The 22,242-nt window shown below is 39.2% G+C and overlaps 1 protein-coding gene across 2 annotated transcripts in view; it reads right to left on the reverse strand.

Moving 5' to 3' along the window:
- The window catches only part of LOC129747101 (uncharacterized), a 46,316-nt gene that overhangs the window by 7,606 nt on the left and 16,468 nt on the right, over window positions 1-22,242 (reverse strand). Inside the window, exons 4-7 of one of the 2 annotated variants that reach the window (XM_055741123.1) lie at window positions 9,803-10,018; window positions 9,399-9,741; window positions 9,091-9,345; window positions 8,878-9,012 (exon numbers count right to left, since the gene is read on the reverse strand). In XM_055741123.1, coding sequence (XP_055597098.1) covers window positions 8,878-9,012; window positions 9,091-9,345; window positions 9,399-9,741; window positions 9,803-10,018 — 949 coding nt within the window. The remainder of the gene's footprint in view (window positions 1-8,877; window positions 9,013-9,090; window positions 9,346-9,398; window positions 9,742-9,802; window positions 10,019-22,242) is intronic. The other variant, XM_055741124.1, reaches the window with a different exon arrangement.

The raw sequence follows: 22,242 nt of genomic DNA on the forward strand, positions 1-22,242 counted from the left end.
GCTGGACCTCCGTGAGTAACGGGACAGCTGCAGTATACAATCTTTCGTACATCAGGACTTCAAATACTTTGGAGAAACAGCAAAGAATGGATATTGGTCGATAATTTTCCACACGATGAGCGTTTCCAGACTTATGAATTGGAGCAATAGCGGACATTTTCCAAAGAGCAGGAAAGACACCTTCCGATATCGATAGATTGAAAATCATGCTAAGTGGCGTGGCAAGTGATACAGCAATTCTCGAGACCAACGACGTTGGGATCCCATCAGGCCCCGAACCTTTCGAAGAATCCATGGATACCAATACTTTTAGAACCTCCTGGTCTGAAAATACGGGCTGCGGGAGACTAATGTCACGATTTTGCAGTGTTCCAAAGTAATCATTAGTGCAGTCTGGAGAGAGTGAGCTGTACACGCTACTGAAAAATTCGGCAAACAAACCAGCAGAATCCTTAATGCTTTCCGATGTCCGTTCTTGAAACGTTACAGATGAAGGAATAGAATTTCCAAGTCGACGACTATTGATATATTTCCAGAAATAAGAAGGATCTTGTTTAACGTTACGTTCGATGTTCAAAATATACTGATCAAATGCAGCGTTACGAATTGCCGAATATTCAGTCTCTAGTCTAGAGAGGGATAATTTGTTCTCATCAGTCTTGTCTCGAAAGTATCGTTTGCGGGCTTTACGAACAACGTTACGTTTTCTCCGAAGTTCGGAGTTCCACCAAGGTTGATTATAGGTCTTTTGTCGGCGCAATCGTCTAGGAGGTGTGTACGCTCGTAAAATCTCCCACATATGATAGTAGAAGGTGGATACCGCGTCATCTACACTCAGATCTCCAAGCTCTGCTTGCCAGTTTATGTTCATCAACAGTTCAATAACATGATCTGTATTGCAATGCGTAAAATCCAAATTTTGCTGGTGGGAACATGCGGTGTCCATAAACTCATCAGATAAATAATGCACTATCATTACACACGGATGGTGATGTCGGTCAGTGCTCAAAATTGCACATGGTGGGTGTACAACTTCGGCAAGATCAGGTCTGTTAATAAACATAAGGTCGAGAATTCTTCCATTTGCGTTGACGAGCGAGCACATCTGAGACAACCCAGAAGCTATTGTTGATTCTATAACAGCTAGCTCCTGCTCAGTGGAGGCGTTCACCGGCAAGAATCCATTCGAATCTTCATCAAAGCTCCAATTTAGATTGGGTAGATTATAATCCCCAGCTACGACGATAATGTCCTGGCTAGTAGCAATGTTCATTATGTGATCAAGAGCAGACATGTGAGACGCATATAAAGAAGTATCGCTATTTGGCCTGAAGTATACACAACACAGGTAGATGTAACGGCACTGATTCCTGATTCGTACCACAACTTGTTCAAGATGATCACATCCGGGAATTGCGAACGAAACTGCGTCAATGTTATTATTGACTGCAATCAGAACACCTCCTCCACGTCTCAGATTACTAGTGCTGCAATTTCTGTCGGTACGGTAAATATTGAAATTCGAAGCTAGTTCACTATTGCCTATGTCGCTCTTAAGCCAAGTTTCTGAAATCATGATGATGTCATAGTCGCAGGAAGACAGGGCTAGAGAGAACTCATTCGTCTTGGTGCGCAAACCGCCTGCATTCTGGTAGTACAACGTGAGTTTAGCGTTCGGTTTCTTTGTGGGGGGTTGCGAAATTGCAGATGCATCAAAGGAAGCTGGTACTAGCGGGGGTTGAGTATCAACGTAGGTAGGTCCAATTAGATTGGAGTCGCGAACGGTGTTAATTGGTTCGGTTTGAAATCCATTCGGGGCTGCTTCGGGTTCGGGAAAAAACGATCGGAGGTACTATCAACGAACTCGCGAAAACGGATACCTGCAGGCCATGTTTCTGACGACAGAGCTTTTTCTTTCAAATCCAGCGAAATGCCAACTTTAAAAGAAACGAAGGACAAAGTGGCGACCTCTCTGCCCTTGGGAACCAACTTTTTCAGCTGAACATCCTCAGTACCAAGTTGCGAACGCACAAATTGCAAAACGATTTCCTCAGATGCATTCGGAACAATGCCAGACAAATAGAGCCAAAATGACGGAGGTGTTGAAAATAAATTATTTTGAGTAGCAATTTCGTTATTGGAAGCACCAGTACCTACAGCGCACAGCAGATTTGGCTGACGAGCGCTGATACGGTCAAATACTGGAGGTCTTTCCCGACGACGCTTAAGGTGCGCGGATGAAATTACAGCAGACCGCACTGATGACTCAATCCTAGGATTGAGATTTGGTGTGGTACAGGTGTTCACCGGAAGAGGATTGGCTCGTAACTCATTTCGAACTTCGTGAAGAATACTCTCACGAATTTCAGTTTTTAGAGATTCTTTCAAGGAGTCTATGAGCGTGTTGTTGGCAACGTTAGTAGACACCAGAGCATTAGAAAAGCGTGCTTTGGCAACCATAACTTTGCAGCTGTTGCACATCCATACCAGATGCTCATTTTTACGCAGATCTGACCGAGAGTTATCATGTAGCCCAGAGCATTTTAAACAAACAACAAGAGAACAAAAAACTCCACACTTCACATATTCGCCGTCGAAGGTGAGAGCACATTTTGCACAAAGATTCGCCATTGTGAAAAAGTAGACTTGTTAAGTGGTAGTTAACGAACCTGACGTTTAGATGGCGCTGCTCTGTGACGTTTTATGTAGTCTCTGCTAACGGTCAAAAGATGACGTTCACTTGCCTTGTTGTTGTTGTTGTTGTTGGTGGGAGTAGGACGTTGTTTGTTGTTTGGTTGGCTATTTCGTTGCACTATTTACCTTCTGCGGGAACTGGGGCAAAGTGTTGATTCCACACCAAGGCGGGAATGCGACGGATGCTTGTTTACAATCGTGAGAGATGTCCTTGTCTCTCCGGGCGGGGATATCGGATGGTCAGTAAAAAGAGCAGCAGAAATTGATCATTTATTGCAGAATGCGGTGGTTGGTTACACGGGATTACAATTACGGATGATCGGTAGGTTTCTGTTATTGTTTTAACGGTTGTGGCGAGCAGGACTACTGGTGGGTATCGTACATTAGGGTGTTTAGCTCAGATCGATCCACGGCCTCGGGTAGGCGAAAGGTGGGGTGGGTGGGGCACGGTGGGAGAGCTAGTGGAGGCGACACTATGGCTCGATCATCCACAATAGAGCCAGCACAATATTAAATAATTCAAGCCTTTACCTGCGAGAACCGTGGAGATCTTTATGCTGGTGGGTTGCCGGTAGTATCGGTGAATCGGTCAGACGGTCTTTGGAGCAGCTTAGAACGATTTTCTTAACAAAATATTGGATTAAAAGCGGAGCAGAACGGTGATGTATACAGACGTAACAGTGTTGCTAGATATGAAAAAAAGGGCAATAAGTACATTCGAGCCATTTAAAGCTGCTGGTGAAGATGGAATTATGCCAATCCAGATACAGCAAGCAAAACAAATGGTAACACCTGCCTTGGTAGAGATGTTTGTCGCCAGTATGACCCTCTGTCATATTCCCACCCAGTGGAAAAAGGTGCGCGTTATCTTCATTCCGAAACCAGGAAAAAAAGATAAAACTCAACCAAAGGCATATAGACCTATCAGTTTGACATCCATTATTTTGAAAATAATGGAGAAGATACTTGATGAGCACATTAAATCTCAGTATCTTAGCTTTTGTAAGCTGAACAATTTTCAGTTCGCTTACAAAAAAGGTATGTCAACGGTTACGGCCTTACATACCTTAACACAAAAACTAGAAAAGACAATGGAGGCAAAAGAAATAGCACTTGCTTCTTTTCTAGACATTGAAGGGGCATTCGACAACGCATCTCATTACTCAATCGAATCAGCTATGAAAAGACGAGGGTGCCACATGGCAATTGTTAACTGGACTAGTACCATGCTGATAGATAGAACCATTTATGCAAGTTTGGGAGGACTCACGATCAGTGCCACTCCAACTAAGGGATGTCCCCAAGGTGGGGTTCTATCACCGTTGTTGTGGTCATTGATCGTGGACGACCTCCTAAACAAACTTGTATCTATGGGTTTCGAAGTTATTGGCTTTGCAGACGACGTAGTAATAATAGTTCGGGGAAAATATGAGAATGTGTTGTCAAACAGAATGCAATCTGCACTTAATTACGCACTATTCTGGTGCAGGGAAGAGGGACTGAACATTAACCCTTCCAAAACTACTGTGATAGCATTCACTATGAGACAAAAAATTGCATTAAAACCTCTAACACTGGATGGGGAAGTGCTAAACTTCGAATCGCAGGTGAAATATCTAGGAATCATACTAGACTCAAAACTATCATGGAACCCACAGTTAGAGCATGTAATAGCCAAGGCTACAACAGCTCTATGGGTTTGCCTCAAAGGAGTAGGGAAAAAATGGGGACTAAGGCCGAAAATCATCCATTGGATATTTACAGCTATAATAAGACCCAAAATCTCCTATGCCTCCTTAGTATGGTGGACCAAAACTGTGCAAGCTACGGCCCGGAAGAAATTAGCGAAGCTTCAAAGAATAGCAACGCTATCTATAACTGGCGCTATGCGAACCACATCAAGCGAGGCTCTGAATGCACTACTAAATATTCTGCCACTACATCAATTTATTGAGTTAGAGGCAGAACGTAGTGCCTTGAGACTCTCAAAAATCAAAACTCTCTATGAGGGGGATCTTACAGGACATCTAAAAATCCTGAATAAATTTAAAATAGTTCACTTATTGTAAGGAATGATGACTGGATGGAGCCCGTTTTCAACCTAGACATACCATACAATGTAACTATCAACGATAGGGACGTGTGGGAGTCAGGTGGTCCTAAGGTTCCTCCCGGATCGATTAAATTCTTTACTGATGGGTCAAAAATGGATAACAGAACTGGGGCAGGGGTGTTCGGACCTAGACTCAGGATCTCAATTCCTATGGGAAACTGGCCAACAGTATTCCAAGCAGAAGTTCAAGCAATTCTAGAATGCACTTTAGCCTGTTTGAAAAGAGGATACAGGTACACAAGTATCTATATATTCTCTGACAGCCAGGCCGCTCTCCGAGCACTAAGTACGTTCACATGTTACTCCAAGCTAGTATGGGAGTGTATTGTTGCACTAAGAAACCTGGCCATACGGAACAGAGTATTTTTATTCTGGGTTCCAGGCCACTGCGGTATCCTAGGGAACGAAGAAGCAGACCAGCTAGCTAGGGAAGGATCTCAGGGCCTGTTAATTGGACCAGAACCCTTCTGCGGAGTATCGAGGAGTGCCTTGAATATGGAACTCAAGAACTGGGAAAGCACCACTATTGTCTCCAACTGGAGAACAGCAGAGGGAGCAGCTCAGGCGAAAAGATTCATTGAACCAAGCGCACGACTCTCCAAAAACATGTTGAACTTAAGTAAGCACGAGTTAAGTACTTACACAGGTCTCTTGACCGGACATTGTCCAACAAAACAACATCTCAAACGGATAAACATTATTCAAAACGACGACTGTCGGTTCTGCGGGTTCGAAAGAGAAACTGCAGAACATCTTCTATGCAACTGCTGCGCCCTCCTTAATAGGAGAGAGCGTGCTCTTGGGGCAAAGTTAATAAGCGCACAAGACATATGGTGGCATATCAGCCCTAAGAAGGTTATATCATACATCTTTGATATCATACCCGATTGGGATAAAATGCTTAGTCAGCAATCAACTGTCACTTTAACCCATAGTGCAGGTGAGCCTGATAGCATACAGTAACGCGGGGTAATTACCACAATAGATCAACTACTGGTCGCAGTGGGCTCTCCCCTACAAGGAAAAAAAAACCTAATCCGAATAAAGTAGACTTTTATGCACTTCGATGAACACATCAACGGCGCATATGCAGGAGATCAAGGCGGTGGCCGAAGGTACGCCGGCGTAGCCAACGAACGTAGAGGAGCCACTCCCAACGATGAGTGAAGTTAAGGAAGCCTTTCGCCAGCTGTATAGCAACAAGTCTAGGAGGGATGGCATCGCAGCTGAATTCATCAAAATGTGCTCGGACAAGTTGGCTGATTGCCTACACCGGTTGAATCTGGGACGTAGAACAGTTATCAGAGGAGTGGAAGCAGGGATTACCCCCATCTACAAGAAGGGTGACAAATTGGACTCATGGACGAGAACGGCTTTTCCGGGAAGCTGACCAGACTGATCAAGGCGACGATGGATGGAACGCAGTGCTGTGTGCGGATTTCGGGTGAATTGTCGAGTTCATTCGAATCGCGCAGGGGGCTTCGACAAGGCGATGGTCTATCCTGCATGATGTTCAACGTGGCGCTAGAAGGTGTTATTCGACGAGCGGTGGGCGAAATGCGGGGCACGATTTTCATCATATCCAGTCAACTTATCTGCTTTGCCGATAACATTGATATAGTCGGCAGATCATCTGGAGGAGATCTATCGCAAACTGAAACGCGAAGCAGGAAGGTTTGGGTTGATGATTAATACCTCCAAGACGAAGTACACGCTGGCCTGTGGATTTGAGACCGACCGAACCCGCTTGTCCAGTAATAACAAGGTCACGGTCGATGGCGACGAGCTGGAGATAGTCGAAGACATTGTCTATTTCGGCTCACTGGTCACCGCAGACAATAACACCGTGAGATCCGGCGGCGAATTATCAGCAGAAGTTGTGCCTACTATGGACTCCATAAGCAACTGCGGTCGAGAAGAATTAGCCCTCGCACTAAGTGTAACCTGTATATGAAGCTCATTAGACCGGTTGTTCTCTACGGACACGAGACATGGATATTGCTCGAGGAGGACCTCCGTATCTGCGAAATAGACGGATTGGCTTTAGAAGTGCAAATTTTTAAGGCTGCTGCTGCTGATTGTTTTGATTTGGCCTTCCGGTGGAATAAGACGGATTGGCTTTGAAAACGCAGATTTTCAAGGCTGCTGCTGCTGATTGTTTTGATTTGGCCTTCCGGTGGAAAAAGACGGATTGGCTATAGAAGCGCAGATTTTTAACTCTACTGCTTGTTTTTATTTGGCCTTCCAATGTAATAAGACGGAATTGGGTTTAGAAGCGCAGATTTTTAAGGCTGCTGCTGCTGATTATTTTGATTTTGCCTTCCAGTGGAATAAAACGGAGTTGTTTTGTTATGTTTGTTATAAGTCACGGAATAAGTTATAAGTCAAAAAGACGGAATCGGCTTAGGAAGTGCAGATTTTTAAGGCTGCTGCAGCTGATTGTTTGTTTTGATTTGGCCATCCGGTAAAAACAACCGGAATGAATTTGGTTGTGCAGATTTTCAGGCAGCTTTTACTGATTATTTGCGTTGATTTGGCCTTTTGGTGGAAAAAGATGGAATAGGCTTTGGATGCTCAGATTTTTAAGACTGCTGTTGTTGATTGTCTGCTTTGATTTGGCCTTCCGGTGGAAAAAAAACGGAATTCTTCTGATCTTTTATTTTCATTTGAATTTTTAAGGCTACTGTTGCTGACTGTTTGTTTCGAATTAGCCTTGTGGTTGGGAAGGCAGTTTAAGAAAGCTGTTGCTAAGAATTTTTTTTGCGGATTGCTCCGGCTCTGGTTAACAAAAGCAGAGCGACAGGAAAAGCACAAATTGGGAAGGCTTTCCTGAAGAATATTTTTGTATAGGATGAAGAATATTCAGAAAATCAATAAAATTTTAAGATTTGAAAAGCTTTTGCAGAGAATGGAATGTAGAATTGAGATGAGGGATATTTGGGATATAAAATTCTGCAAATTAAAGATTTTATTGAGAGTAGAGTTGAGAAATAATGTAGAGATGAGGTGAAGGCTAAGCAAAAGTCAAATAAAATTTGTAGGATGGAGAATAAAGATGTGGAATATGGAATAAAAATTAAGGATAAAATTTTGCTCTAGAGGAAAAATACAAAAGTCGACGCTTAAACAGTTTTAATTGAGAATACAGATGAGAAGGAATGTAGGGGCGAGAGGTAGGATATGCAGAAAATAAATCTTATTTATTTAAAAATTAAATAAAATATTAGTTGTATTCGGCAACACTGAAGATAAATAAAATAAAATAAATATCTATCGCAACGTTGCTATTTTGGCAACACTAGGCAAACAAATAATACACAGTCAGTAATTGATCTATTCTTGAGAGCGACAGAAGGGTCTAAGTGAATCTCTGAATTGAGATTCGTATAATCACGGCAGTGGCTTATTCCGACTTGTTACTTAAGGGAACATTTTCTGATATTCTGCGCGGTTTGTAACAATTGAATGAACCGAATCCTATCGCTAAAAAAGGTGGAATAATTTGAAAGAAATAGGTGGAAATAGTTTAATCATCAAAATCAATATTTGAACCAAAATGAAACGGAATTCTATTAAAATAATGAAAACAGCTACCCTAGTTCAATAGCTGTTCACGATACAAAAGTCCTGGCTCACATTTTCACCATCTATTCAATATCTTCTACCCAAAGCGCTTTAGCTTTGATTTTTCTTCTTATCGATGCTTTCATTTCTGTCTAATAATTCTACTTTGCCAAAAATTAAAAAAATGAATTTCAATCTAAACTCTTCAAGCGTTGCCAAATAATTCTATAGGTGTTGAAGGGTAAATGATAGAAAGGCAGCTCCAGTTCTTCCTGGAAGAAGAAACGTCCCGTAGAATCAATGAAGCATATCATTCTGTTTGTGTTTGCTCGGTAAGAAATTTATTTGAAACAACTGTTTGAAAATGATCAAAGTTTAGTTTGTTATCAAAATTTACCGATTACCATTACATAAATACTTTTAAAATGCTGTGCAAGAAAAGTGCTCTCTAGAACATGTGTGAAAATGTGTTCAAAAAGTCTTGAACCAATAAGTTATCCACTCACAGGTTTGCTTTGGGCTGCATATCTGCCTCGGTTAGGATAGAGTACTAAAATTGGAGGTGAGTGTACGACCTGACTAAAAATGTTAATTGCTAACGCCAATGGCTTCATGATTTCGGCAGCAGTCGCATCCAAATTCTTTGGAAAAGCATGAAAATTCAGAACTCGAAAATATTGGCCAAAAAAATAATGTTCCGCTAAAAAGTTTAAGGTTACCTCGTAGCACTCTTGAATGTCGTTGATGCTCATCGCTTCGTTCACCACATCGATGAATCGCTCGAGACGCTTCTCAGCTTTGCACAGGATGCCGATTTCGTCTTTCACGGTGTCCATCATTACTTCATCGGCAACGAGTTTGAGAACTTCCTTGTTTATTTCTCCAAGCATCAGTTTGTATCTCGGTAATCGTTGAATCGGCTGTAGTAGAAAGCTATTCAGTCCCAGCTTATCGTTCACTTCTTGTTGTCGTACCTAAAAATTGAAAGGTTAGTGATACATCAAAATTTAGATCAACTTGCTTCAACCTGAAAGAACTCCAAATTGCGGTTGCAAATTTTCTCCGACTTGGGCCGATTCAGCGCGAACAAGATATAGCAATAGAACCGATCCTGCTCGATGAACCGTATGAAGGTTTCGGCAATTCCCTTGATGCTGGCTCGATTGTGCCTTAGCCTGGGTAGGAATCTGTCTTTGTGTAGCTCGTGGATGTGTTCGATGTTTCCGAAAATGTGGTATCGCTGCCCCCGAAGACCCGGAGGAAGATCTTTTCCCTGCATGATGGAAATATAGTTCTCAATTCCTCTGGCAAGTGTGTTGACGTAACTCTCCTCGTTTTCTAGCAGTTCTTTCATTACTCTGGTTATTCGTCTGCGAAATATACAACCATGTTATTATATACATTCACCTCTTTAAAAAATCAACTACTTACTCTGATTTGATGGAAGTATTCGAATCCGGACGGTTCATGACTATCTCGCGCTCTTCGTCGTCCGTGGAATCGAACGAATCCGTATCGCTGAAATCATCATCGTATAAGTACGGGTTGCCGTGTTCTTGTTCCACTGGTGCACTGTGTGATAGCTGCGTATTTCTAGCCTCGGCAACAATTGGAAGCTCTGTAGCTTCTTGTGCTATTTCGAAATCACTGGTGAGAAAGAGAAGATCAAAACATTAATTTCTGCCGTTTACTCAAAAGAGTTAAGCCTTAAAATTTAGAGCATTCAAATTCTTAAGGTTATCGCTTATTCTTTGCCGTGTGAAAGGTGCTAAACTTTCCTTAACACACTAATTGTACGAAAAACCAAGACACGATGAAGACATCAAATCAATGTCTGATACAAATGGAGATAATTGTCACTATGATAACAAGCATAATCTCCATTAGTTTGGAAAGCCTTAGGAGTAACATGTTTGAGTCTATTCATCCATTCAAAAGAGTTGAAAAGGGTATACGTTGAACAGCTAGAATCCCGAGCCTCGGAACTTCCGGCAGACGAAACAGTCGAATAATAGTGGTGTGGAATCAAGAATGCCTTTATCACGACGAGCTTTACTTTCGGTACTTTCGGTAAACTTTGTGGAAGAAGAAGTGAATGGATGTCGGATGAAACTTGGAGAATGGTCGATGATCGGAGAAAGGCGATAGTCGGAATCGAGCAGGCATGTACGGAGTCAGCCAAAGCAGCTGCCCACTTACGATATGCGGAGCTGTAAAAGGCAGTTAAACGAGCTTGTAGACGAGACAAGAGCCAAACTCCCTAGCCAAAGAGGAAGAAAGAGCCGCCACCAATGGAGATATCCGATTACTTTATGACGTTTTTCGCCGCCTTAGGCGTCAACTCGGAAGCGGCCCCGAAGTCCATCTCATCGAAGCACATAACGAGGTTTATTTTCGTGAAAGATCTTGCACGACGGTGTCTTGTCCGATCCAATCCAAATGACTGCTGGAGTGAGACAGGGATGTATCCTATCACCGCTACTTTTTCTAATCGTAATGGATGAGATTCTGACTGGATCCATCGACTGTGCACTGAACCGAGGATTGCCCTGGAATCCTTCAACAAATGGAGCAACTGAACGACCTTGACCTGGCTGACGATATTGTTTTACTCGCCCAAACACAACTGGATATGCAGAGCAAACTCGACGACCTCCCCGGAAGCTTCAAGGCAGCTGGTCTCAAAGTCAATGTCGGAAGACCAAGTCGATGGAGAAATCCCTCCAGTTTCATGGTAGCTGGGCAGAAGTTGAGAAAGTGGAGTGCTTCCAGTATCTTGATAGCAAGGTAACGTCTGATGATGGTACCAAGAAAGACATCGAAACCCGGATCAGAATTGCCCGAATTGCGTTTGCGAGTCTATGAAACACGCTCTACAACCTAAAATCCGTACTCAAATCTTGAACTCAAACGTCAAATCCGTATTGCTGTACGAGTGCGAAACATGGCGCACATATGCGGTAACGACGCGAAAACTGCAAGTATTTGTGAATCGCTTGCCGCTCGCTTGGTGGCCTGGAAACTTGATCTCAAATGAGGAACTACATCGCCGGTGTCATCAAAGGGCACTAGAAATCGAGATTCGGAAGCGTAAGTGGAGATGTATTGGGTATACGCTGCTAAAAGATGAGAACAAGATCTGCAGAGAGGCGCAAGAACGGAATCCAGAAAAACATCGAAGAAGAGTCAGACCGAGAAACTCGTGACGGCGAAGCCTAGCCGCCAAAATCAGACTGTCGACGAGAATCTTGACTGGGACCAAATGAAGACGCTGGCTCCGGATCGTCGACAGTGGAGGTTTTTTTTACCAAGGCCCTATGCACTGGAGGATCTGCGCAGGAACATTAAGTAAGTAAGTGAGTAAGTAAGTAAGTAAGTAAGTAAGTAATGCAACTCTCCTTCAAACGACTTAAGGTAGGCTGGCTAGATGGGATTAAAAAAAGCAGGACATTTTGAGAAAAAAAAAAGCGGGACACAGTCAAAAAAAGCGGGACATTTTAAAAATTTGTTTGAAAAAGTCATGAAATGTTTGTACACTTAGACTGCTTCAAAAAATGACTTTTTGCTCTCATATGTTTTTGGATGCGTTTTGGGTCACCAAGCATCAGTGTAAAATTTTAGATGATATGGTTGATTCTTGAGTTAGCGCAACGCGTTTCAATTTTGTATGAGAATTTGTATGGAAGAAAAAATTCTTGCTCATTAAATCATGCAGAAAATTCAAATAAGCATGCAACCATGTCGGTGTTTCATTTTTGGTTTTGCCTATTCTCTAGCTTCATTTTTTGCTAACATGAATAACAGTTAAGAATTTCATGAAAAAAGTTATAACCATTTATTTCACAACAAAAAATCTGAGTCCATTGAAAAGTATTTAAAAATATGAGATTTTGCTTGCTAGAGCTGTTAATAATTGCATGAAATGATTTTACAAAGGTTATTTAAATTAAGAAATTCTCTGGCAATGCAAAGCAGTTTTTTGAGATTTTTTATTTTCATCCCACGGCTACACAGCTTTCAAATAAGCAAACAAAAACTTTTTTGAAAACAAAAATTTTGTATAACATCAAATAACTTTTCTGGGGTACAACTTATGCTTTGTTCACATGAATTGTACTGCAAGAATCAAGCAATATTTTTCATCCAAATTTGAATTTTTTGGAACTTCCAGTACAATTCTGGCGATTTTTGAATGAAAATTTTTGTTTTCCCATACAAATTTCCATACAGAATTAAAACTCGTTGTGCTAATTCAGGACTGAATGGATTGCTTCGAAAAAATTATTGCTATTTCTGGCAGCAAAAACAACCCAAAAAAAAAATTATGGGAGGTGTTAAAATTAGAGAATTTAAAATTTCCATACAAAGCTTGCAGCGGTCTAATGTACTCATATGTAAACATGCTTTTTTCGACTCTTAAAGTGCGGTGCTCTATAACTTGAGTATAAGGTTCTATAAATCGATAATGGGGGCATAGTTCAGTTGATATAACATCAGCTTTCCGAGTTAACGTCTACGCTTTAAATCCAGGCGTAAACATCGAACAAAGTTGAAGCTTTTCAATGCCCTTCCGTTGGTAAAAAAGTGCGAATGACAGAAATACTTTTAAACAACATTGATTGATACAAAAATTAAATCAATGATGAAAAAATTATTAACATTTCAAGCGGTTTTTTTGTTTTTAAAAATGTCAAGATATTTTTGTGATTTTTCCATACTTGCGATTGATTTTCATGACAAATCAAATGATTGGATAAGGCTCTCATTAGGCAATTCAGCTTACATTTTAAACAAATAAATCAGTTCTTTTATATGCATATTTAATTTATATGTACAACTAGCTGACCCGCTGTGCTTTGCTACAGCTTTCAAAAACAAATGATATTTTCAGAAATTATTCAATTTTTTATTGTTTTGTTGGCATTATTTTAAATCAAATTATAACATAACTCATAAGCAAGGGCTAAAAAATGAGAGCAGCAACTGAAGTTTCGAATTGCAACACAAAGATGACTTAAACTAATTTTCCGAATCTTGATCTATAAATATGTGTTAAAGATCTGATAATTTTAATCTGTTTCTTTAAGCTTCGCCCTGCAAAAGGAGGGTCTCAAATAAATCGTACGCAAAAAATGTAACTTTTAAAATATGGTTGTGTTTGCTTGATATGTTCTGGATTAATGCTAAAAAACTGATAAGATAGCCCCCCTGGCCTTCACTTCACCCCCTGCTGAATGAAAGTCGTGATCTTTAAAAATCATACCCATTTTTTTCGTTCCCAAAAATCTGCTTATATCAAATATAGTTCCATTGGTTGATAAGTTTTTAAGCTTAACAACATAATTTATATGGAGCCCCCTCCTTTCTTTCCCTCTCTACACTGTAAAGCGTAAGATCTATAACAATCGCGGAAACATATCTCGTAACGAAGTACCTTTCCATGCCATATTTGTTTCCATTTTTTGGCTTCGTTAGCATAAATTGAGAACTTATGCTTACAAAATTGTATTGGGCTCACCTCCCTTCTCCTATGTATCTACTCACTGAAAGGAGGATGGTGTATCAGATAATCATCGAATCATACCAAAATGGTTTCCCTTTTAAGTTTTTTCCATTTCTCGGGTTTTGAAAAAAAAAAAAAGTTAAATGTAAGCTTTCCTCTTCCCTTCCTTTATTCCCAATTCTATCCTCCTACTGCAAGAAAGGAATTGTGTCAAATAGAAAAATGTTTCGTATTGAAAAACCATCCCATGTCAAATTTGGTTGGTTTGGTATTTGCGTAGTTAATTCTTGAGTTATGCATAAACTTGAAAGGAAGTACCATCCCTCATTCCGTTCTCCCCATTGAATGGAATGGTGAAAATTTAATATTCATGAAAATATTGTTCGTACTTAAATAGTTTTTGATGCCGCATTTGGTTTCATTTGCTCGATTAATTCTCGAGTTATGCAAAAAAATTGTATGGAAGCCCCTAACCCCCTTTATATCCTTGCGCTGAAAAAAGGTGGGACTCAAATTTATAATAGAAAAATTTCTCGTATCCAAATACCCTCACATGCCGAATATGGATCAATTTGCTTGATCAGCTCTATAGATATACTGAACATTGTAAGGGAAACCTCTCTTAACTCCTTTTTATCCACCTCTTTGAAGGAGTTCCGATTACAACTTTAAATGCAATGACTTGTTTGATAGATTAAAATCTGACGGTAATAGGAATTGCATAGAAAAATTTAAAAAAAAACCATATAAATGAGGGATGAATCAAAAAGCAAGAATATTATTTATGTTGAAACAAAATAAATCAAACGTAGGCTAACTTGTATTTTTTTATTTGAAAACCTAGTGGAAAAAGCGGGACATTTCGAGTAAAAAGCGGGACGGGGGACATTGTCAAAAAAACCGGGACATGTCCCGCTTTTGCGGGACGGATGGCAACCCTAACTTAAGGTTAAGTTAGAAGGTTCTTTATATTTCACATGCGTTGATACATTGCTTTGGAAAAGTGGTCCAAAACAAATTCCTCACTAATCAAGTAGGCCTTTTTTTCGATATGGGTCAAATTACCTACTATAAAACACATTTTTTTGCTCTTTGTTAGCAAACTAGTTTTAAACTGTTTTATCAAAGCTGTAAACAAACTGGGGGTTGTTAAAATCATCACAGCTTTGCAAAAAACTTCTTGAAACTCGACTCTTTGAATGGCATTTTCTTCTGTCCTGTGCTTTATTCAGGTCAAATGTAAAAAAAAACAATATTTTCAATTTTTAATCCCTCATCAGAATATTTGATTAGAATGCTAATATGATCAGAATCATAGCAAGGAGCTTTAAATAATTAAACTTTATCCAATATTCAATTGATAATATAAATTAAAAAAAATCCTTTCAAGACCATCAATATCAAAATTGTGGTACATATGTACATATATCTGACATTCCCGAGGAACTGCAGAATAACATCTGGAGAAAGGCATTTCAGAATTGAACTATCAACAAACATAACGACATTGCCAGCCTGATAGCGACTGTTTTTCTTCTGGTGTACCAAAACAAACAACATTACATTTCTTCCGTCACGTTTTATGAATCATCTTCGAGTTCACTTTCTTTCATTGCGAAGAACAGCTGTGAAATTGAAACCATCCCTCCCATATGTACCCGCTCGGAGGGGACATCAAATTGAATGATTGGCCTCCGATCATGGTTTCTGAATGAATCGCGACTATTTTCTGCAGAGTCGTCTGAATGTACGTGATTTTCTTATCAAGACTACAGTGCGCCAGTTGTGCCCATATCACCAAACAATTTTAGCGTTCGTTGGAAATTCCTGCAAAAAGTTGGTTGGATTCCGGAGAAATTATGAGTCATATATCAATAACTTTTTTTTTGTTCATTAACTCGAGTCCAACTTGTTTTCAGTTGTTTAATGTTTTCTCATTCTTTTCCAAATTATAGCTTTTTTCCATAAAAATTATTTTATTCAATTCCAACACTTTTTAACTATTCTTCTAGCTTTGAGCTGTTTTTTTTTATCTGCTGCCGAAAAAATAACTAATTAAACGCGATCGTATACAACATCGTTGTGCCACATCGTTTTGGTTTGTGTGCCCCGCAACGTAAGACTTGAGTCTCTAAGTTTAGGAAATGCATATTCGAGCTTAGAGTTCAGTTTATTCATTATTCCGCATGTTTCTCATAAGGAACGGTTGTGAACGCAATTGATATTTAAAATTTTGAACATTTCATGAGCGAAATTTTCTTAGTACGAAATTGTCGATGCTGGTAAAATGTATGCGAGAGTGGGGAACTTTTTTATTATCTATCTATATATATAAAAATGAATTTCTGTCTGTCTGTCTGTCTGTCTGTCTGTCTGTCTGTCTGTCTGTCTGTCTGTCTGTCTGTCTGTCTTTCTGTCTGTTCCCTATAGACTCAGAAACTACTGAACCGATTTACGTGAAACTTGGCAGGTGGGGGTATTGGAGGCCGAGGAAGGTTCCTATAATAGTTTGAGACCCCTCCCCCTGACTGGAAGGGGGGGAGGGGCCACCCAAACAAAAGACAATTTTTTGCATAACTCGAGAACCAATCAAGGAAATGGTATCAAAATTGGCTTGGGATGGTTTTTGGGAACGGGGAATATATCAATGAATATAAGGTACCCCTCCCTTCTCTTAGTGGGGTGATAGAAAGGGGGGAGGGGGGCTACCTTACAATTTTACATATAACTCGAAAACTAATCAAGATATTGGAACCAAATTTGGGATGGGAAGGTATTTTGAAACGAAAAATATTTCAATGATTATCTGAGAGCCCTCCCTCTTTGCAGTTGAAAGGGGGAGGGGCCTCTTTCATATGTTTTTACATAACTCTAAAACTAATATAGCAAATGGAATCAAATTTGGCATGGGAAGATATTTGGATACGAAAAATATTTTTACGATTATTTGAGACCCCTCCCTCTTTCCAGTAGGGATATATAAAGGGGGGAGGGGCCCTCTTTTTAATTTTTTATATAACTCAAAAACTAATCAAGCAAATGTAACCAAATTTAGCATGGGCGGATATTTGGGAACGTGTCAAGTTCAAATGATTGTTTGAGACCCCTTCCTTCTTCCAGCGGGGAGAAAGGAAAGGGGGAGGGAAGTTTCATACAATTTTTATTGCATAACTCAAGAACTACAACAGCAAATGGAACCAAATTTGGCATGGAACGATATTAGGTACGAGAAATGCTTCTATGAATATTTGGTACTGCTTCAAAAAGGTGGATGAAAAGGGGGAGGAGAGGTCTCCCTTACAATTTTCAATATAAATGGAGAGCTGATCTAGCAAATTGAACCATATCTGACATGTGAGGGTATTTGGATACGAGAAATGTATCTGTTATACATTGAAGCCCCACATTTTTTCAGCGGAAAGATATAAAGGGGGAAAAGGGGGCTTCCATATAATTTTTTTGCATAACTCGAGAATTAATAGAGCAAATGAAATAAAATTTGGTATCAAAAAGTATTTGAGTAAAAAAAAATACTTTAATGAATATTAAGTTCTCACCACTCCATTCAATGGAGAGAACGGAAGGGGAATGGTACTTCCTTTCAAGTTTATGCATAACTCAAGAATTTATAACGCAAATAAAACCAAATTTGGAAATACGAGAAATTTTATAATGTCGTCAAATAATTCCTTTCTTGCAGTGGGATGATAGAATTGGGAATAAAGAAAGAGAAGAGGAAAGAGAAGGAGGGAGGTTAGCCTAATACAATTTTGTTAGCCAAAGTTCTCAATTTATGCTAACGAAGCCAACAAACGGAAACAAATATGGCATGCAAAGGTACTTGGTTACGAGATATGTTTCTACGATTGTTATAGACCCTTACGCCTTACAGTGGGGAAGAAAGGAGAAGTCTCCATGTAAATTTCGTTGTAAAGCTTAAAAACTTATCAACCAATGGAACAACATTTGACACAAGAAGATTTTTGGGAACAAAAAAAAATGAGTATGATTATTAAATATTACGATTTTCATTCAGCAGGGGGGAAGGGAAGGACAGAGGGGGGAGGGGCTCTCTTATCAGTTTTGTAGCATAAATCCAGATCATATCAAGTAAAAATATTTTATCAGTTGGATTGTTTGCGTACGATTAATTTGAGATCCTCCTTTTTAGGGCGAAAATTAAAGAAACATTTTAAAATTCTTAGATCTTTAACCCAAATTTATAGATCAAGATTCAGAATATTAGTTTAATTTATTTTTGTGTTGCAATCCGAAACTCCAGCTGCAGCTCTCATTTAATAGCGCTTGCTTATGAATGTTATAATTTGATTTAAAATAATGCCAACAAAACAATAAAAATATGAATAAATTCTGAAAATATCAGTCGATTTTGAAAGGTGTAGCAAAGCACACCGGGTCAGCTAGTCTATATATATAAAAATGAATTTCTGTCTGTCTGTCTGTCTGTCTGTCTGTTCCCTATAGACTCGGAAACTACTGAACCGATTTGCGTGAAACTTGTCAGGTGAGGGTATTGGAGGCCGGGGAAGGTTCCTATTATGGTTTGAGACTCCTCCCTCTCTCATGAAGGGAGGGAGGGGCCTCGCAATCAAAAGTAAATTTTTAGCATAACTCGAAAACCCATCAAGCAAATGGTATCAAATTTGGCATGGAGTGGTATTTGGGAACGCGGAATATTTCTTTGAATATAAGGTACCCCTCCCTCCTTTCAGTTTGGTGATAGGAAGGGGAGAGGGGAGCAACCTTACAATTTTTCATATAACTCGAAAACTAATCAAGATATTGGAACCAAATTTGGCACGGGAAGGTATTTGGATACGAAAAATATTTCTATGATTATTTGAGACCCCTCCCCCTTCCATCTCCCTCTTTCCAGTAGGGAGATACAAAGGAGGGAGGGGGCCCCTTTCATATTTTTTTACATAACTCAAAAACTAATAAAGCAAATGGAACCAAATTTGGCATGGGAAGGAATTTGGATACGAAAAATATTTCTATGATTATTTGAGACCCATCCCTCTTTCCAGTAGGAAGATATAAAGGTGGGAGGGGGTCTCTTTTATAATTTTTCACACAACTCGAAAACTAATTTAGCAAATGGAACCAAATTAGGCATGGGTTGGTGTTTGGGAACGTGACATGTTCTAATGGTTATTTGAGACCCCTTCCTTCTTCCAGCGGGGGGAAAGGAAAGAGGGAGGGGAGTTTCATACAATTTCACTGCATAACTCAAGAACTAAAACAGCAAATGGAACCAAATTTGGCATGGAACGATACTTGGGTACGAGAAATGCTTCTATGAATATTTGATATCCCTCACTCCTTGAAAGAGGCGGATGAAAAGAAGGAGGAGAGGTCTCCCTTACAATTTTCAGTATGACTGGAGAGTTGATCGAGCAAATTGAACCATATTTGGCATATGATGGTATTTGGATACGAGAAATGTTTCTATCAAAAATTGAAGTCCCTCAGTGGAAAGATATTAAGGGGGAAAAGGGGGCTTCCATACAATTTTTTTGCATAGCTCGAGAATTGATCGAGCTAATGATACCAAATTTGGCATCAAAAAGTATTTGAGTACAAAAATACTTTTTCTATGTGAAACAATTCCTTTCTTGAAGTAGGATGATGGAATTGGGAATATAGGAAACAAAGAGGAAGCTTACATTTAACTTTTTTTTTTATAAAATCCGAGAAATAGACAAAATTTCATATGGAAAATTATATGTTTCTACGATTGTTATAGACCATTACGCTTTACAATGTAGAGAGGGGAAGAAAGAAGGAGGCTCCATATACATTTTGTTGTAAAACTTAAAGACGTATCAACCAATGAAACTATATTTGATATAAGAGAATTTTTGGGAACGAAAAAACTGGGTATGATTATTAAAGATTCACCCCTCAATTCAGCAGGGGGTGAAGGGAAGGACAGTGGAGGGGGCTCTCTTATCACTTTTTTAGCATAAATCCAGAACATATAAAAAAAAACAACCATATTATAAAAGTTAGATTGTTTGCGTACGATCAATTTGAGACCCTTCAGACAGATTAAAATTATCAGATCATTAACACAAATTTATAGAGCAAGATTCAGAATATTGGTTTAAGTTATCTGTTTGTTGCAATTCGAAACTCCAGCTCCAGCTGCGGATATGTTATAATTTGATTTAAAATAATGCCAATAAAACAATAAAAATTTGAATATTTTTTGAAAATAACAATTGAATTTGAAAGGTGTAGCAAAGCACACCGGGTCAGCTAGTATATATATAAAAATGAATTTCTGTCTGTCTGTCTGTCTGTCTGTCTGTCTGTCTGTCTGTCTGTCTGTCTGTTCCCTATAGACTCGAAAACTACTGAACCGATTTGCGTGAAACTTGGTAGATAGGGGTATTGGAGGCCGGGGAAGGTTCCTATAATGGTTTGGGACCCCTCCCTATCCCTGGAAGGGGGGAGGAGGTCTCTCATGTAAAAGTAATAAGTCTTCAAATCTCGAGAACTGATTAAGCGAATCAAACCAAACTTGGCATGGGTGGGTACTTGGGTACGAGGAATATTTCTAAGAATATTTGGTACCCCTCCCTCCTTCCAGTGGGGAGATAGGAAGAGGGGAGGGAGCCTCCCTTACAATTTTTTTATATAACTGGAGAGCTAATCAAGCTAATGGAACAAAGCAAGATACAGGCATGGAAGGGTAGTGGAGTACGAGAAATGGTTTAATGATTATTTCAGAACCCTCCCTCCTTCCGTTGGAGGTACAGGAAGGAGAGGGTGGCCTTTAACTCCTTTTTCATTGCATAACTTACGAGAACTTACTCATCAAAAGCTACGAAATTTGGCTTGGAAGGGTATTTGAGCACAAGGAATGTTTCTGAGCGTATTTGTAACTACTGCCTACTTCCAGTTGCGTGATGGGAAGGACAGAGGGGGGCTCCTTTACAAATTATCGCATAACTCGAGAACTAATCGAGCAAATGGAAACAAATTTGGCATGGGAGAGCATTTGGATACGTAAAATGATTATTTGCTTATTTGAGACTTCTTTCTCCTTCAATTGGGGATACAGTTAGAGAAAACGGAAGCTCACATACGATTGTTTTGCATAAACCAAGAACTTATGTAACAAGGAACCAATATGACACGAGAACAATCATACAATCGAGCAAATGGAACAGAATTGGGCATTGGGCATTTGAATACACGGAATGTTTGATCTTGATCCCCTCCTTCCAGGTAGGAAAAGGGGCTTCGATACTAATTTTAAAGTATAACTCGACAACTAATAAAGCAAACGAAACAAAATTTTGCATGAGAGGGTATTCGAGCCCAAGAAATTTTTTTTTTCGGTAGTTTACTTAGCACCCCTTCCTCCAATAAGTGAAACAATAAGAAAGAGGAAGAGGAAAGAGACTCACTCATACAATTTTTTAAAGATAACTAATCCAGAAAATGGAACCAAATTTACATGGGAGCATATTTGTTCACGGGAAATATTCTTTCACTCATTCTATTTTTCTGGTGTTAGGAGATCCCCCCTTTCTTCCATTTGAGGTATAGAAATAGGGGATGGGGTCACTCTCACAATTTGTATAATAATTCGAGAACGAATAGGTAAAATAATGCGATGTTATTTTGTTACAAAAAATGTTTCTAGGATAGTTTGAACTCTCTCCACATTAAAAAGGTACACCGAAGATTAAGTTATAGTCTTAAGAAGCGAAGAAATTCAGAGTCATAAAAAAGATTAAAACACGGATAATTTTTTTTAATGATTTCAAAATAAAAAAAAGTTGCCATTTCATTTTGAAAAGACATTTTAATAATTATGAAATTGAATTGAAAATTTTGTGCAATTCAATGAAAAGTTAAATAGCTAGGTACCACATATTTCAATAGTTTTTGGAAGGTGTAGCAAAGCACACCGGGTCAGCTAGTAAAAGATAAAATTAAAATAAAAAATGGTATGGTTTTCTACAATTTCAAGGTATCGTAAGGTATTTTTTAAAAAATTTAATAAGTAATTTTCCCCAAATTCTGACTGTTTGAAAAAAGCATTATTTTTTGGATTTTGAAAAATGGTGGGGAATCGTGGGCCACCTAATCCAAATTGACCAAATAACATGCAAAGTTTATGAGTTGACCATAAAACTTAAATGTTCTAATTCATTTCGTTATTTTAGAGCAATTTCAGATGATGAAATAAAAAAGTGAGCTATGTACGATCGCATAGATTCTACAACCTGGCTCGAGAACGTTTTGGCAAAATTTCTTATATGGGATGAACAAAATATTTTTCATAACTCTTCATTTGGCATAAGAAAACAGATAGGTAAAACGTATTTTA

Source organism: Uranotaenia lowii, chromosome 2 (assembly GCF_029784155.1).
Source record: "Uranotaenia lowii strain MFRU-FL chromosome 2, ASM2978415v1, whole genome shotgun sequence".
NCBI classification, from domain to species: domain Eukaryota; kingdom Metazoa; phylum Arthropoda; class Insecta; order Diptera; family Culicidae; genus Uranotaenia; species Uranotaenia lowii.